Here is an 18,582-nt window from a genome sequence, read left to right as displayed (position 1 = left end):
AGGAGCCAAGGTTAGGTTATATCAGTGTTTCCCAACCTTGGTGACTTTAAGTCCTGTGGACTTCAACTCCCAGAATCCCCCAGCCAGCATAGCTGGCTGGGGGATTCTGGGAGTTGAAGTCCACAGGACTTAAAGTCACCAAGGTTGGGAAACACTGGGTTATATAACAAATGTCTTTGAGATGTACTCCCCTTGAAAGAAGCAAGTCTCATGTTTCCTGATACATATCATTGTGACTACCAAGTCCTTCCGTCTTTCTGTTGATCAGAGGAAGACGCTATGATCAAAGTTTCTGAATGACCGTAGGATGGCTTTCATAGAAACCTGTGGTTCTGGACCCATCGACTGTTTTTTGACAACCTGACTCAGCTGCCTTCAGAATCTTCAGAAATCTTATGGTCACAGATATGGCAAGAAACCTTTTGTTGATTTCCCCAACCCAGGGGTGGGATTCAGTGGTGGGTTCCTACCCATTCGGACCGGTTCAACTGAACTGGTAGTGGTTTGGTGGCCTGGATTGCTGGAACCAGTAGTGACCCAGGCTTGCCACGCCCCAAACCAGTTCTTTTTTTTTTCAGTTCTGCGCATGCACAGAACAATTTTAATAGCACTGCGCATGTGCACACAGCACACATCAAGTACACACACACATGCCATAGCGCACACAAGAGCGACCGGCAGTAATCCCTGCCGGAACCCACCACTGGTAGGTTTCAGCAGATTCATAACGGTTTGGGTGAACCGGTAGCGCCGACGATCAGCTGGGAAGCGAACTGGTTCACTACGATAATCAGGTAGGCCCGCCCACCCACCCCCCTGTGCTTTACTTACCTATATCCTCTCAGCTGATTTGCGCGGCAGAGCAGATTGCCATGCCTCAGCTGTGTTACTCCACAGAAGTAACGTGGAAGATAAGTTTTGCTAAAACTGATGATGCGCGCGCAGAGCGCATGTGCACAGGCGAAGAACACAATCATAGCAGCAATAGCAATAGCAGTTAGACTTATATACCGCTTCATAGGGCTTTCAGCCCTCTCTAAGCGGTTTACAGAGTCAGCATATCGCCCCCATCAACAATCCGGATCCTCATTTCACCCATCTCGGAAGGATGGAAGGCTGAGTCAACCTTGAGCCGGTGAGATTTGAACCGCTGAACTGCAGATAGCAGTCAGCTGAAGTGGCCTGCAGTACTGCACTCTAACCACTGCGCCACCTCGGCTCAATGCACTGGACAATGGGCTTGGCCCTGCAAATGATTTGGCAACTTCAGCAGACTCAAAATGCAACATCTGCTAAACAGATATGACAGATTCAGCCAGGTAACAGCTATGCTATAGTCCTAAGTCATGACATGAATTGCTGATTTAATTCCCAATCCAATTTGAAAAGCTGGTTATTATTTTTGATATGGCATGACTCGAGGTACTTGAAGGAGTACAGAACCCAACGAAATTGGAGTGATTTATGGGTTCTTCTACAGAGGGCCCACTGAGGATTTCCACCCCATGTGAGATGAAGGGAGTGAGATTCTTACAACCACTTCTATTGCTGTTTGAACACTCTGTCTCCAAAAGTAAAATAAGGTCCCAAATATTCTTGGCTTTAGAAAGCTTTTCAAGATCCGGCTTTTCTACAAAATATTAAAGTGTCAATGGTATGGGCATTACCTGTAAACTGAACATTCCTCATTTTATGAACTATGCTTCGCTTCGTGAACTATCTTGAATCTACAGAAGTAGGCAGCCTATCCATTTTTGTAATAAATAAATATCCGGGCATCTGTATTTCATCCAGTGGAAGCCTAATTTGTTTAATATACAATGTTAATATATCTCAAGGGGTAGCTAGTCTCAAATTATCTTATTATCTGTAAGGGGATAACATGAAATGTAAGTTAATAGAATATCTCCCCCACACTCAGCCAGCACACACTGTTTAAAAATAGAGAATGCTTCAGTGTTGCTGATTCTTCTGGATCTGAATTAAGCTTGGCAATTACATCAGAATCACTTGGAAATGATAGTTTTTCTCTCTCTTTTTTTTCTGATATAACCTTTCACTTTGCCGCAGGGAGAATTAATCAAGACATTTTTAACAGTGGATCAAAAATGTCTTTTTCAGTTAAAAAGTCCTTGAGCTTAGAAGTTCATGAAGGGGACAAAGACGCACCAGTACTAATTTCACTTGGCCCTAATACTTGTTTTAGTTGTCACATATGTATTATAATAGTTGGATATTGGCTTCTTTAATCCAAAATATATTTTATAGTTAACAAATCTCCTGTAACCTTTGGAAGCTTTAAATGCAATTACGCATTTTGGCACGTAAAATATTTTCATTTAGTGATAATGGCCTGCAAACTAAGTGGAATATATAGATATTTTAATAAGACATATTTGGGAGTGTATTCTTGAGCTAGGCTGCAAGGGGGTCTTATTAATTAAATTATTTTTAGCAGATGTGGTTCTACCACTTCATTTATAAAACCTAAACAATAAAGCAGATTCCCTTTGGACTGTCCAGCATCTCCATATAAAATGTAAATAGAGGGAACAAATGTCTTTGAGGAGCAAAACATGCTGTGTTGCACTGCTGTAATTCCAGCATAGTATGTTTTGCTTCCATGTGTCATTGGGACAAACACCGATTACAAAGCCACAATATCTTTCAGCCTGCATGGCCCAAAAAAGGTTTTCAGGAAGAAAGCAGAAAATAAATGGAAGAGCTTCCCAGTTCCATGAGGCATTTGTATATGTCCATGAGGACATGCGCCAGAACGCTAGGCTTCAAATTAGAACATTAAAATTAGAAAAAAAATCAAATGCCAGAGCCCTTTAATCAGAAGTTAGGATCAAGATACTGCAAGACATCTGTGTCAAGCTGAGAAACAAAAAGGTTGTAATTGATTTAAGAAAGGAGGCAGGTAAAGATTGCACAGAAAAGGGAAGAGCAATGCTAAAATGCCGGCAGTCTTTCTGAATCACACCTATCACCATCTACATTTATTCTGTGCCCAATAAAGACTACAATACAGGACAGCTATAAAAGACACAACAGGCTAATTGGAATAATCAGCTCCTTGTCATTCATCCTTGGCTCTTGGCAGTCTGTGGTTTAGAAGCATCCCAGACATGGCTGTACATGCCTTGATAATCTTGACTAATTCTAACTTGCATTCCTGTGCATTGCGAATTGGTCTAGCTCTATATATTTTTTTAATTGAAGCAACTTAGAGCTTGTTATGAATGGACTCATTTTCTAAGATTGACTGCCATGTTCAGATGCTCACCATCTCTTAACAGAAGGACTCACATAGATCCTTGCTGTGTAAGCATCGCCTTTCTAGAATGAGGAATAAGGAATTGTAGGAACTCTCAAAATCTCAGTGCTCGGGTGATGTTAAAAGGGGGTTTAGCAATAGCAATAGCAATTAGACTTATATACCACTTCATAGGGCTTTCAGCCCTCTCTAAGCGGTTTACAGAGTCAGCATATTGCCCCCAACCACAATCCGGGTCCTCATTTTACCCACCTCGGAAGGATGGAAGGCTGAGTCAACCTTGAGTCAGTGAGATAGCAATAGCAATAGCAGTCAGACTTATATACCGCTTCATAGGGCTTTCAGCCCTCTCTAAGCGGTTTACAGAGTCAGCATATCGCCCCCACAGTCTGGGCCCTCATTTCACCCACCTCGGAAGGATGGAAGGCTGAGTCAACCTTGAGCCGGTGAGATAGCAATAGCAATAGCAGTTAGACTTATATACCGCTTCATAGGGCTTTTAGCCCTCTCTAAGCGGTTTACAGAGTCAGCATATCGCCCTCACAGTCTGGGTCCTCATTTTACCCACCTCGGAAGGATGGAAGGCTGAGTCAACCTTGAGCCGGTGAGATTAGAACCGCTGAACTGCAGATAGCAGTCAGCTGAAGTGGCCTGCAGTACTGCACCCTAACCACTGCGCCACCTCGGCTCTAGGAAAGCCATGTGCAAAATAATCAGATCGACCTTGTCTTGTTTTCGGTGAAACGCGGTATATTCCTTCCAAAGTGAGTAAGTTTCAACAACCAGATCAGCCTTTATATTCAAGTATAAAGGCTGAAACCTAGTCATCCCAGTTGTGCCAAACATGAAACACAGGGTCAGAATTCTATTCCAACTATTATTTATTTAGAATGTCACGTCTACGGAATGGTAAACGAAAGGTGAGCCAGGATTGCAAAACTAGTGTTGGCAAGAGACATTTTGCTATAAACAAGCACCTGCAAAAGGTTATTTTTTGGAGTGTCCTCCTTGGAATCACGTATTAAAACTGTCATCAAAGTCGATCTGATTATTTTGCACATGGCTTTCCTGAAAGGATGTTATGATTTTCTCGATGTTTGGTGGCTGGTGATAAATTAAGCTTTTATGATGTCATGTGAAAGGCCACTGCTTGGATTTCCTCTTCTGTACAGCATGCTGAGGGATACGGTATAAGAGACCTGCTTCAAACACAGCGTTTTTTTTTTAACCCTTTCGTTAATCATTTGTTTTAGAATCTCTTGCCAGAGTAAATAGATTAACACATAGAAGACACGGATTATAAATGATACATGTTTTGTGTTCACAAAAAGTCAAAGTAGTTGAATGTTGAATGTTGATTTTATTTATATGCCGCCCTTTTCCCCCCGAAGGGGACTCAGGGCGGCTCACAACTCAAACCAGGGAAGGGGGGGATACAGACAAAATTAAAAACGACACAAAACAATACATGGTTTAAAACACACAGCAGTCATACCATTCGAGAACGGGGGCAATGGTTCTTTAGCCCCAGGCCTGTCGGAACAGCCAGGTTTTAAGGGCTTTGCGGAAGGCCTGGAGGGTGGTGAGGGTTCGAATCTCCACGGGGAGCTCGTTCCAGAGGGTCAGAGCAGCCACAGAGAAGGCTCTCCTCCGGGTAGTCGCCAGTCGACACTGGCCGGCGGATGGAATTCGGAGGAGGCCTAATCTGTGGGATCTAATCGGTCGAGTGGAGGTGATTGGCAGCAGGCGGTCTCTCAAGTACCCAGGTCCAATACCATGAAGGGCTTTATAAGTGACGACTAGCGCCTTGAAGCGTATCCGGAGACCAATAGGCAGCCAGTGCAGCTCGCGGAGGATAGGTGTTACGTGGGTGAACCGAGGTTGATGAACATAAGAAAAAAAAATCTTCCTGTTAGGACACCACAAAACAATTGGAGATTTACCAAATGGTATTCAGGGTCTCAAATTCTTTGGACTTCTTTATCAGGCTACAATCACAAAAATTGATACTAAAATCCTGGGGTATAAATATTGCCACTTTCTTAAGATCTAATGAGGGAAGAAGACTGCAGACTTTCAAATGAATATCTCCCAGATGTTGTGATATTCTCTGGTTTGGTCTTGGGCCCTCTGTCTTACTTACTGTCTTACTTAAAACTGCTGGATGAGGGGGGAAAAACAGTGATTTACTCCCCCATTTTGGAAAATATAAAATCCCATTATGCTGAAAATCATTTGCCTCTAGGTAAAGCCGACAAATTCCTTTCTTTCTAGAAAAAGAATGTTTAAAAAAAGAAAGAAATAGAAATTAGTTTAAATGTTATAAGAGCCGAGGTGGCGCAGTGGTTAGGGTGCAGTACTGCAGGCCACTTTAGCTGACTGTGATCTGCAGTTCGGCTGTTCAAATCTCACCGGCTCAAGGTCGACTCAGCCTTCCATCCTTCCGAGGTGGGTGAAATGAGGACCCGGACTGTGGGGGCAAGTTGCTGACTCAATTTGCTAAAAAAATTTGTAAACCACTTAGAGTGGGCTGAAAGCCCTATGAAGCGGTATATAAGTCTAATTAATAAATGTTGTACTTTAGGATTTTTTTTTTTTTAAGATTAAATTTGGAAGGGGAAATGCCTCCGAGAATCAAGCCCCAGTTTCAGATCATATTAGACAACCCATTGGGTCAAAATTTCAGAGATATTTGCTTACCTAAACAGAGAAACAAAAATTTTTGCGGGTGGGCAAAACATCAGTGGCTTCTGTCAGCTTCTCCATAGAGTTTCCTTGTGGGAAACTATCCGTGAGCATCAGAAATCTTTTTTCCCTCTGCCCATTTTCCTTTCTTACCTTCCTCCCCTCCCTCCCTTTCGCTTCTCTCCCCAGCAGGCAGGTTAATGGGTGCTACTGAACTGAATGGAATGAAGGAATGCACTGGTGACCAGCATGATGTAAATACAGGGAGATTGGAGGAGGATGCTCCATTTTTCCTTTGACTTTCTCCCTACAAGTTTCCTGCAAGCAAAGACTTTCTTCGTAGAAAGGTGAGAAGGACTGTTGGCTCTCATATCAGTTCCTTCTGGACTCGCCCCTCATGGGAAGCTGTCAGGGAACGCTGAAAACGAGGATCCTGCGTTTACGATTGGATGCGCCAGTGTAGCAGAACAGGGTTAAAAACCCCAAATTTCATTCCCTCCGAAGCAATAGCAATAGTTAGACTTATATACCACTTCATAGGGCTTTCAGCCCTCTCTAAGCGGTTTACAGAGTCAGCATATTGCCCCCAACAACAATCCGGGTCCTCATAGGTCTTAGCATTCTGTAGTTAGTCCATTTTTGATAACTTTGCTGATAATAATTTTGCCCTACGTTGCAGCATTTCCGCCAATCAAAGCTCACAAAGTGTCAAACACAGGTGTTTTAATAATATATAGATCAGGGTTATCAAATAGGTGGCCCGTGTGCTGGATGCGTCTCACACACACACCCCAGAACCATGAATGGGGAAAACGTCACATGATGGCAACATGATGCGCCGAGTTTGACACCCGTGATATATGGAGTCTTCTTCCTCCAACAAAGGGTCTGCAATATTGAAAGGTAGAATTCAGCATTCGGTAAATCATACAAAAAAATAAGGAAACCTAGTTAAGATATTGCTCTAATGCAGATTTAGGAAGGGTGTGTAGTTTGTAAATAAGGCCAATAATATTAACTTTGTTTTTTTTGGGTAATATTTTTTCGGATGGACTAAAGAACGTAATGTCCTATCGTACAAGATTTCCCCCTCATCCTTCCCCCCCTTCCCCCTAGTTAGGCACTGTCTGATGTCCTCGTGTAATTTCACTAAGGACAACAAGGATTGTGACTATTCACCAGAAATGTCTGGGGGAAAAAATATTTCTCACTCAAGAAAGACATTGATACACGATAGCCATATAAATCACAGCCTTGTGAGTCTTTCTACATGTTTTAAAGTACTTGCGGCCTTCAAAAACGGGCTATTTTATGTGTTTGAGTCTTCCAACAGACAAAGTTTTATGAGTACTGTGCGAACAGTTCAGTGGCATCATTTATCATCTATTGAAAATGTCAGGATCTGGCATTTATCGTTGACAAAGTGGAGTGTCATGGGAAGGACGTTGGAGATTCATAAGACCATGGGGCTAAATTACCCCCAAAGTTAGACAGGATAAGGCATGAAGGTGTATGGGGAATATTTTTTTTAAAATTCCAATAAATACGGGGATAAGAAATAATATTAGATAAGGGAGCTGCCTCCAGGAAGAGACTTACGTTGTGCCAATTCGCATTTCCTTTGAGCCACTTGGAAATTAGTTAGAATGAACTTCAACTCCCAACTCAGTTGAAAAACCATAAAGATTTGACTGTCCAGAGGTGATTGGTAAGATATGCCAGAAAATGAAGAAGCAGACAATGCTGCAGTCATGTAGAAAGTCTGGTTAGATGCCATCATCCCAACACCAGATGAAACTATCGTGTCATCATGCATAAATGTTGGTATGTCAACTCAGAATTGAAGAAATATGAAGTCTATGAGAGAGGTGGAAAGCACTTACGTAATTATGTATAAACCTTAGAAATACAAGTAGCCCTCAACTTATTTAGCGACAGTTCAACAGCATTGAAAAATGTGACTTATGACTGTTTTCCACAGTTATGACCTTTGCAGCATCCCCATGATCATGTGATCAAAATTCAAATGCTTGTCAACTGGTTCACATTTATGTCCCAAGGTCACGTGGTCATCTTTTACGAGAGTCGGCGGGGAAAGCCAGATTCGCTGGGTTACTAACTTATTCACTGCCGTGATTCACTTAACAGCTGTGACAAGCAAGGTCATAAAGTGAGCCAAAAACTCACTTAACAAATGTCTCACTTAACAACAGAGATTTTGGGCTTAATTGTGGTCGTACGTTGAGGACTCCCTGTACACTTGTTTCTTTTTCTCTTTTTTTGCCTTGCTTTAGGATTTCAAATGAATCCTTTTAAGTTTGCTGGTACTGCTAAATGATAAAGGACTTGGCTCTGCTTTACACCATAGATTTTAATGAGAACAAATCACTACAAATTGATTTCACAGATCAGTTCCGTGCAGTTAATATGTTTGAATAAATGAACGCATGAGAGAGAATTATGAGCAGCCCCCCCCCCCCAACTGCCAGAGGTTTCTGTGTAGTGGTCGATGGCTAATTGTTCTCATATGCCAGCTTTTTAAAAAAAAAAAAATGTGCTGAATTTAGAGAACTAAGGAAAATAAAGCTACGTTATGGTGACTTGAAATAAAAGTGTATTGCAATAAAGTAGAAGATTATCCCACTAGAATATCTGCAAGGGGAGAAAAGGTTAAACCAACTTATGCCTCATCTATACTGGGAATACAAGTATGATTTCAGAATGATTTTTGCTCTTTTTCTCCCCCCCCCCCCTCCCTTCTACTGTAACGCAGAAGGGGGAAACAGTCTAATGGGCTAATCCAAAACCCTGTTGAAATTAACATTGACTTTCGGCGTCTCTGGCTTAACCTTCCCCCCCCCAGGAGAGTTATCTCAATAACGAACCATTATTTTTTTTTTGGCAAGGGAGGCAGTCAAATAATTCTGCCTGTATTTACATTGCCAGGCATGTGATTTGGTTGACATAAGCAGACCGATAAGGCCCTTCATATGCTTTATGTCCTTGCGCTGATTAACTTGCGCCCGCTGTTTCCATTAAAGCAATTAAGCGCCATGTTACACGGCACGGCGGGGGCCCTGCTCCCGCCTGTTTTGTTCCATTCGCCCTTTTATCTCCATGGTCATTGTGCTTGTCAGAGCCCATGCTGATGGACTCTTCCCCCCCCCCTCCACCCACCCACCCCAGGTTGAGCTAAAGCATTGTTTTCACACTGACGGCATTTCTCTCGGTGTCCCCCCCCTCCCCTCCTCATAGACAATGCCACCAGTCCCAATTTCCTGGACAAACCAGACGGTTTGCCTGTTTTCTTCTCGTCTCTTATCGCTCCCTGTCAATGAGCTCTGGATTCAACTTCGTTTTGTGCTGATATCCTGCAGGATGGTGGGAAATGTACAGCCACAGTTTATTCCTTCTTGGGATCTGTGGTTTTTTTTTCCACTTTTTGAAGGCAGATTTGGAAGATTAACAAGCAGGTTTTTTAATGGATTAAGGTGGGGGGGACGACTCGGCTGAGAATTCTTGGTCTGTGACTGACAGACGTATCTTGGAAATGTTTTAATGGGTCTTATCCTAAGATGTGCTGAGTGTCAACAAACTATGAAAGCAACGGAGGACTTAAGAGCTCAGCACCTCTCAGGATTCCACGCCTAGCGGAAGGCACCGGCCGTTCTTTCCCCACACTACGCCATGTTTATTGTGATTTATTTGTGTGCTTTTAAAGAATTGCTCACTTTAGGACAGTGTTTCCCAAACTTTTTTTTTTCTATTTCAAAGGTTTTATTTCTTTTAAAACACAAATATTTCATCATTCGTCAATCATTAAAACATCGAAGTACAATTTTTTTTTGTATGCCCCTCCCTCCCTCCACCCCCCCAACCCCCCCTCCTCCTTCCCCCCCCCCTGACTTCCAGAACCTGTACACGGTATGGATTTTTAACAAACACAGTCTAAAATCTATTGAGAAAAAAAGAAATAAAGAAATTAATGACATTCTACATTGACCTTAGCTTCTTCTTGCTGAGCTAACTTTAAACAATTTAAATCATTTCTGATCTTAAGCATAGGCTAACTGGAGTTTCTTGGTCCCGTATTTGTTTTGTATATAGTCAATCCATTTTTTCCAGTCTCGTTTATATCTCTCATTTGAGTGATCTTTAAGATATGCCGATATATTAGCCATCTCGGCTAAGTTTGTGACTTTCAATGTCCATTCTTGGGTTGTAGGCAAGTCTTCCTTCTTCCAGTATTGCGCCACCAACAGTCTTGCTGCAATTATTAGGTGCAAAATCAAGTTAGTCTCTACCACTGTAAAGTCAGTACATATTCCTAGTAAGAATAACTGAGGAGTAAACTTAATCCTTCTTTTAAAGATATTTTGCATAATCCACCATATTTTTATCCAGAATGCCTTAACCTTTTGGCAGGTCTTCCCAAACTTTTGACATATGTGTACCCCTTCTATAATTTTCGTAACGCTGAGTACCCCTCATAAAAAAACATATGCTTTAATAAAAATCAAAATATTTTTATTTTTTATTTTTTTGGTACATACGCAAAAGAAACGAAAGTTATATTATAAAGAACATTTATTTGGTTCAATGAGAAGGATGAAATTGTTTATGTTGAGATGACAGATCATCAGAATTTGGTTCCCTGGTTGTTAATTTTAATCTGAGATGCCAAACTCCGGTGCAACGCCTACCCCCACCAAACTCTTCCCGTAGCCCTGGGGGTACGCGTACCACACTTTGGGAAACACTGCTTTAGGAGATGGCCTGTTAATTGCAAGGGAAAGCGTTCCCAGAAGTTACTTACTTCCGGGTTGGCCGACCAACAGGTTCGCGGGGACCGCCGCGAACCGGTTGAAACCCACCCCTGACTCAAACCCACCTTGAGCAATCTTCTCAGATTGAAGTTTGCAGCTGGATAATAGATAAGGTTCAACAGCATTCAACAGGATCATACTTTGCCTTCTTGTGCCCACATAGGGATTCCAAACTAATTCCCCATTTGACATCACCCTTGGCTCAGTCAGTCTCTTTCCAACAATATCCTTCACTAATATCTTAATCTTTTAACATAAATAAGCAATCATGTTTTAACTAACTCCTTTTCTATGTGTAGATGTGAATGGAGATATGTTTAAGCCACGTACACCAAATAAACTGGGAATTTTCTACGCTGATGTCATCGAGTCAAGATTCTAATTCAGTGTTTCTCAACCTTGGGGTTATTTTAAAAAAAGTAGAAGGAATATTTCCTAAATTCAGAATAAATAAACATTAAAAAAAACTGTAATTTCATCTACCTCTAACATATTTCCTTAATGGTGCTATATTATTTTATTTGAAAAAATTATTTGTGCTCATTTGAGAGATAAGACCATTTAATTGTCTACCACACAGCGTAGAGTTGGTAACTGCAGTTGATTTGTAACTTGTTATATATAAAGTTATACGTAACTTACACATGTAATTATCCAAGAAGCATTATCACATCCATATAGTAACACCCACACTTAAAGGGAGAAAGACATCCAGTGAAATGCTACAGTGCTGTTAGATACGGTAAATCCTTGATATATATCGGAATATAATGCTGAGTACAAATACGCTTCATTTCTTCTTTAAGCGGATCGTGCTACTGATTTTCTTAGTTCCTAAATATAGTTACAATAGAAGAGAATATTTGTAGATCAAGGTTGAACGGTGGAGTTCTTCGTGTTCTCTGAGCTTGTTGGTTTGCTTCCAGATGTTTCATTATCCAATCAGGCAATATCATCCGTGCGAGTGAGCGTGGGGTTGGCTGCCAATTAATAGTATATAGTATATACAGTATATATTTAGTGTCAAAACCCCTGGTATGCCCCAATTATGCGAGGAAGTTAACTGCTTCCATTATCTGTCTATCGGCTCGTCACAAGAGTCCATCACGACAGAAACCCAATATTTTTACTGTTGCCTTTGTTACATTTGTTGTGTTTGTGCTGATAAATAAATAAAGGGAGACTAGTATAGATCTATTTCAAGCTATTTAGCTCTCATCAGCTAGCCATACCCTTACTGGGATTCGAACCTGTGCTGTATTGCATCTTAGGCAAACGTCTTAGCCATTATGCCACAGGTCTCCTCCTTATCAGCTGAAGCCAGGGAAGAAGGTATATATTTAGTGTCACAACCCCTGGTAAGCCCCAATTATGGGAGGAAGCTAACTGCTTCCATTATCTGTCTATCGGCTCGTCACAAGAGTCCATCACGACAGAAACCCAATATTTTTACTGTTGCCTTTGTTACATTTGTTGTGTTTGTGCTGATAAATAAATAAAGGGAGACTAGTATAGATCTATTTCAAGCTATTTAGCTCTCATCAGCTAGCCATACCCTTACTGGGATTCGAACCTGTGCTGTATTGCATCTTAGGCAAATGTCTTAGCCATTATGCCACAGGTCTCCTCCTTATCAGCTGAAGCCAGGGAAGAAGGTATATATTTAGTGTCACAACCCCTGGTAACCCCCAATTATGGGAGGAAGCTAACTGCTTCCATCATCTGTCAATCGGCTCGTCACAAGAGTCCATCACGACAGAAGCCCAATATTTTTACTGTTGCCTTTGTTACATTTGTTGTATTTATGCTGATAAATAAGTAAAGGGAGACTAGTATAGATCTATTTCAAGCTATTTAGCTCTCATCAGCTAGCCATACCCTTACTGGGATACAGTATAGTATATACTATTAGCTTGCTGTACCGGTTTTGATGGGAATGTGGTTCCCTTGATTGATTGGATGGAGTATTGTTTTCTGCTTGATTGTCTGTCTAGTGTTAATCCCTGCATATCTGAAATTGACTGAGTAAATTCAGTTACACTCCATGTTTGGCTGCGCTGCTCTGTGAAATATAAATATATACTATCGTTAATTTCCCCCCCCCTCTTTCTTTGTAGTAATTAGGATGTCCCTGCTTATGGGATTGCTACTTTGCCTGCTCCAGGAATCATGGTTTAAGTTTAAACAATCAAACAAAGCCTATTCTTCTTCTTTCTTTCTTTTTTTACAATTCTAATACATTTCTGGCCTTGTGCTGTGAAGCTTTCTAAGACTTTGGTAAAGAAAATAGTATTGGACAGTAATATGTTGCAGAGTGAAACCAGATTATTCACCCAGTGAGCTAAAATAAAAGGTGATGATGACACCCAGAAGCAGCAATCAGGAAATAGAATATTTACATAGAAATTGTTTGCATTTTCCCCCCCTCTGGTTTTCATTGCTTTTAAAGAAACATCCAGACCACACGTTGCAGATAGTTCTTCAGCGCGAAGGAGCATGTATTTTCTAAAAGTATAAAAAGGAGTCGCCATGTGTTCAAGTTGAACACATGTCATTGCGTGGCCTTTGACACTTACAAAAAAGGAGGCGCGGGTTAAAAATGTCTCATAGGATCAACTCCTGCTTTTACCTACGAGAGATCATATCACAGCTAAGTGAATTTAAGTCTGGGAGAGAGAATTGTGCAGTTAAAACAGCAACAATTGGGCTGTTGGCGTTCAGCTCCCCCATCAAGAGTCTGCTTTTCCAGAAGCAGGGACAAATTGCAATTCATATTTTAAGTTCACAGTGTAGTTTTGTTTTATTTTATTTTGCAGGATTTAAAAAAAAAAATAGGCAGACTCGTTTTACTCTGTGTAAAATACTCTTGTGTCATTATTGTATTATTAATATTACCTTCACACACATCCATTTTCCATCTGTCTGCCTGTCTGTCTCGATTTCCTTTCTTTTACCTAAAAGCTGCGTCGAAGGCAGGGCGGCCGTATCCTAGCGCACGGTTCCAGGGGAGAATGTTTTCCTCCTCTCCTTCCTTGTATATTTTTACAGCCCAGTAGGCAACAAAGAGAAAAAGCATTTATAGAAAAAACAAACAGTAAACCTAGATTGGGCTTTGAACTTTTTTTTGATTCCTGCAAGACTGCACTCCGGCAGAGCCAGAAGCGGAAGAGCAGCAATGGACATGTTTGACTTAAGCCAATTGACTTTTGAACCCTTTTTTGCTTTTTTTTCGGTTCCACCACAAATCCGCGGTAGACGAAAGCGCGCTCGACGAAAGCGCGTACGTGACGTCATCACAGAGTGACGAAAACGGCACGCTGTGAGCGGTAAACTTAAAATTAACGCGTAAATCTAAACCTAACCCCCCAAAACCTAACCCTAAGCCTAACCCTTAACCTAACCCTAAACCTAACCCTTAACCTAACCCTAAACCTAACCCTTAACCTAACCCTAAACCTAACGCTAAACCTAACGCTAACCCTTAACCTAACGCTAAACCTAACCCTAACGCTTAACGTAACCCTAACCCTAACCCTTAACCTAACCCTAACCCTAACCCTAACCCTTAACCTAACCCTAAACCTAACCGTAACGCTTAACGTAATCCTAAACCTAACCCTTAACCTAATCCTAACCTTAAACCTAACCCTTACCTTTATGTGAATCGGCTCGCTTTAATTTTATTTTAATTTTAATTTAATTTATTTTTAATTTTATTTGTCGCACTGCTGATGACGTCACGTACGCGCTTTGACCGGGCGCGCTTTTGTGGACCGCGGTTTTGACGGGTCACGTTTTTTTCATGGGCTCATCCTAAGAAACACTCAGATCTGTCTAAGGCTGTAGGACAGTGTTTCTCAACCTTGGCAACTTTAAGTCCTGTGGACGTCAACTCCCAGAATCCCCCAGCCAGCTGCGCTGGCTGGGGGATTCTGGGAGTTGAAGTCCACAGGACTTAAAGTCGCCAAGGTTGAGAAACACGGCTGTAGGAGGACTGCACCGTGGAGTAAAATCTCATGGAGGCCAGTCACGCTTCCATGCGAGCAGACTTGCATGGAATTCCATGGCTAAGAAAACAAAAAGTTCTGGCACTAGAGTTCCAGTCTTCCCCAGAAATAGTTTGTAGGCTCCAGTTCAGACTCTATCTGGAGGCTAAATAAGTAGATATCTCATTTCACTCAACAGCAGCGTGAACAACTTAGCTGGGTACTTTCTGCTCCAAGCCTTGTTTTTTAAGCTGCACTTTTTAGAGAGCTGCGTTTTTAGTTCGTTTTTTCACCGCGTGAAGCTACTTGTAAAAATTACGGCCCACGGAACTGCAATCCTTTCCAATTTTCATTTGCAAGCGATGTGGTGAAGATTTTTGTTTTGAAAAAAAAGGTTCTTGCTGAGCCTAAAACTCAGCTGCAACCGATGCCTGTTGAACAGATGGAATGTGCCATTCTCTATTATTAAAATTAGCCTGCAAATGCAGTCATCCAATTGGCTTACGGGAAAGATGGTCCTTTGGTGGCATTGCTGCATGAATGCAGATGTGCAGTCTTAACGCATTTTTATAAGAGGGGTTAAGATTTTTCAAACACTCCTCTATAAATTTGAAGTGAGCGGAAACGCTTTAAGCATTTGAATTATGCTGCTTTCTTTGTTCTGTCATTAATAATATCTACAGGTAAAACTGAAGGTTTATAATGCCCAAATCCCACCAATACTATCAATGATGAATATGAAATTCTGAATAATTCATTTGAGTTATTTTTGCACCTCAATTATGAAACAGAGCCTTCTGGCTGTGATGATTGTGTGGATCTATCTGAAGAAAAACATAGCTTTGGGTTTGCTGTTGTGATTTGTTTCTTAAATGTAATTAAAGCAAGACACAATCAAAATACAGGGCATTGATTTCTAATAGTGTGAAAACCAAACTTTGGTGTGTCTATGGATAACCTAAAATAAGATTTAAAAAAATAATATCTGATGATGTGCGATCATTTATTACAATAAAACAATTCTTTAGTTGGTGCTGCAAAACTTGGAAAGATGGATTTCTAAGAATCACTAGTAGATTTAGTTATTGGATACATTTATATAATAATCTGTGGCTGATTACAACGGTGGAACAAAATGGTATTCTATCAATCCTCCTCCTGTATTTCAACATTTAACCCAGCCTGGAAAGGAATCAGGCAGATTTTCTTTAGCTGAAAGGCTTTCCTTTCATTTTTCTAAAGATGGAGTGTTAGCTCTCTTTCTGTGTGTGTCTGTGTGTGTGTGAGAGAGAGAGAGAGAGAGAGAGAGAGGAAGAAAAAGAGAGAGAGAAAGAGAGAAAGCAAGAGAGAGAGAGAGAGAAAGAAAGAGAAAGAGAGAGAGAGGAAGAGAGAGAGAAAGAGAGAGAAAGAGAGAGAGAGAAAGAGAGGAAGAAAGAGAGAAAGAAAGAGAGAGAGAGAAAGAGAGGAAGAAAGAGAGAGAGAGAAAGAGAGGAAGAAAGAGAGAGAGAAAGAGAGAGAGAAAGAGAGAGAGAGAAAGAGAAAGAGAGAGAGAGAGAGAGAAAGAGGAAGAAAGAGAGAAAGAAAGAGAGAGAGAGAAAGAGAGGAAGAAAGAGAGAGAGAAAGAGAGAGAGAGAGAGGCAAAAAGAGAGTTTCAAGTTGGTCTATGAACAGTGATCAAAAACCCACCCAAATTACCCTACAATGCCATTTGTTTCTTCTTTATTCTCCGTAGGATTTTCTACAAGGCGATTGTACGAAAGCGAAGCAGAAACTCAACTGGAAACCTAGTGTCACTTTTGATGTAAGTTCTCTTTTTGTCTCTCTCTCCATATGCTTTCCTGAAGACCACTTTTTGGGGGGGCGGGGGCAAGGAAGAGAACAGTTTTAAATTTGTAAATATCTAATTAAAAAAAAACCAAACCCAGAGTGATCTTACAAAACAACAGTTCAGGAACACAGCGGGGCAAGGCATCCAGCCATTCTCCAACTTTCACCGTGATGAGACTAATCTAATTGTTCTAAGCAATCAGTGGATAGTAGCTGACCACAGGAATAAACATTTTGTAGGTTAAAATGTATGTTCTGCATTTTCCCAAGTACGGTTTTTTCAGATTGAATGTTACAACACTGTGCTGCGTTCCTAAAAAAAGGCGGGGGGGAGAAACTCAGCTCTGAAAGGAAAGTGAAAGGGTATAATTCAACAAATGAAAAACAAATGTATATTCACGGCAAGCGGTTTTATCAGTCCATTTTTTTAAAAAAATTTATTTATGGTGTTTGCAGCCAACAGTCCCAATTTTAGCCACCATGGTACTAAAAGGATCTTAATCTAGTTACTGTCCTTTAAAGTGCTAAAACTATATCTCTAAAATTGAAGGGGGAAAAAAGGTAGAGTGATTGTGGGAGGTTAAAAGGTTAGAGATTTAACACATTTACTCTAAATAGTGAAGTCAGGCCATTTTCTTAGTCTGAATGGAGAGTCTTAACACTTTTTAACGTATGTGTCTTTCTCTTCTCACAGGAGCTGGTGAACGAGATGGTGAAAGCAGATGTGGAACTCATGAGGAATAACCCAAATGCATGAATCTGCCCCTCTTTCTCTACTTGCTCCATCATTTTTAACCGAAGCTCCGGGGGATGAAGCCTAACGATGAATCATCCAGAAGACATCTTGGGATGTTGGTGGGGCTGGAGATGCTAAGCTTCAATGGTGTTAGATGATTTGTGACTGCCGTTTTCTTTCCTTCTGCTTTCCGCCATGGATCCCTTCTTTTCTCTTCTTATTTTTCCAAATTAGAATCTTGCATCCTACTTCTACATTCCTTTCTGAAGGGGAGTTTGAAGCAGAGAGGATTGTTTCCAGTGCATAATCAAAACTGAGCTTGTTCATTTCAGAACATTTTCTTTTAATATTAAAAAAATATATATTTCCATATATGGGTATGTATGTAATGCTTTCTCCATTTTGAGTGGGGAGTTGTACAAAAATGCCGGCAAATGTTTTATGTTTTTCCCAAAGTTAGGAAAAATAACTTATTTTTAGGTTACGCCTTTTTACAAGAACATGAAGTCGTGCAATACATTCATTTTTCCCCAATATATTCAGACCAAATTCCGAAGCTACACGCAGATTAATGATCGTTCGGAGCAAGGTTTGATGTGAAATGTATCACACATGAACCACACACAGATTAAATACAATTGAAGCATCTATATATGCGAAGAGGAATGAGAGAGGTTGTGATTTATGCAGTGTTGCCTCTAAATTCGTGTCGTTGGAATATCATGCTGAGGTTATTTGTTCAAGGAGCAAAGGAAAAATGAACAGAGAATTTGCTTTTCGCCCCCACTAAGCCCATGGCCTTCCTGAAAAGTTTGCCCTTCCTGCAGTTGTATGTGGAAGGGAAATCTAAGGCAATTAGCACCTAATTATTGTATATCTACATAACTTAGTATATATACACCCTATTCTGTTTTTGCTTGCTATGGTTTAGCCATGCGGGAGCCTAGAACCGCTATACAAAGATGGCCTTAAGAAGATTTTTCAAAGGAGAGAGAAATCCGAAGTTCAAAACAAATGTTCACATTTTGGGCAAATGTGTCCAATTGATGAGAAGGTTGGGGACATTTCTTATCCCAATGGATTCTTGGGGGGGGGGGCTTTACTATTACCTTACTTTGACGGAAAGGAGAATTTCCAATTGTTCTGCTAGATCCTCAACGTGTCCCACAATACCAACCAGGGAATCTTAAGTGTTATTTGGGTCGGAACCCATTTGGCACCCGCAGATCTGCCACCGTCACT

At 40.9% G+C, this 18,582-nt stretch overlaps 1 protein-coding gene across 2 annotated transcripts in view; it reads left to right on the top strand.

The window, feature by feature from the left end:
- The window catches only part of GMDS (GDP-mannose 4,6-dehydratase), a 241,010-nt gene extending 222,918 nt beyond the window's left edge, over positions 1 to 18,092 (top strand). The window contains exons 10-11 of one of the 2 annotated variants that reach the window (XM_087707536.1): positions 16,510 to 16,578; positions 17,299 to 18,092. In XM_087707536.1, the coding sequence (XP_087563662.1) occupies positions 16,510 to 16,578; positions 17,299 to 17,361 (132 nt within the window). In that variant the 3' untranslated portion in view covers positions 17,362 to 18,092. The remainder of the gene's footprint in view (positions 1 to 16,509; positions 16,579 to 17,298) is intronic. The other variant, XM_087707538.1, reaches the window with a different exon arrangement.
- The last annotated feature ends 490 nt before the right edge of the window (positions 18,093 to 18,582 follow it).

This window comes from Thamnophis sirtalis, unplaced genomic scaffold (genome assembly GCF_051295495.1).
Source record: "Thamnophis sirtalis isolate CommonGarterSnake01/CBP01778 unplaced genomic scaffold, rThaSir2_p1.2 scaffold_2, whole genome shotgun sequence".
Lineage (NCBI taxonomy): Eukaryota > Metazoa > Chordata > Lepidosauria > Squamata > Natricidae > Thamnophis > Thamnophis sirtalis.
Note: the sequence above shows the minus strand (reverse complement) of the source record. Positions and strands in the feature narration are given on the sequence as shown.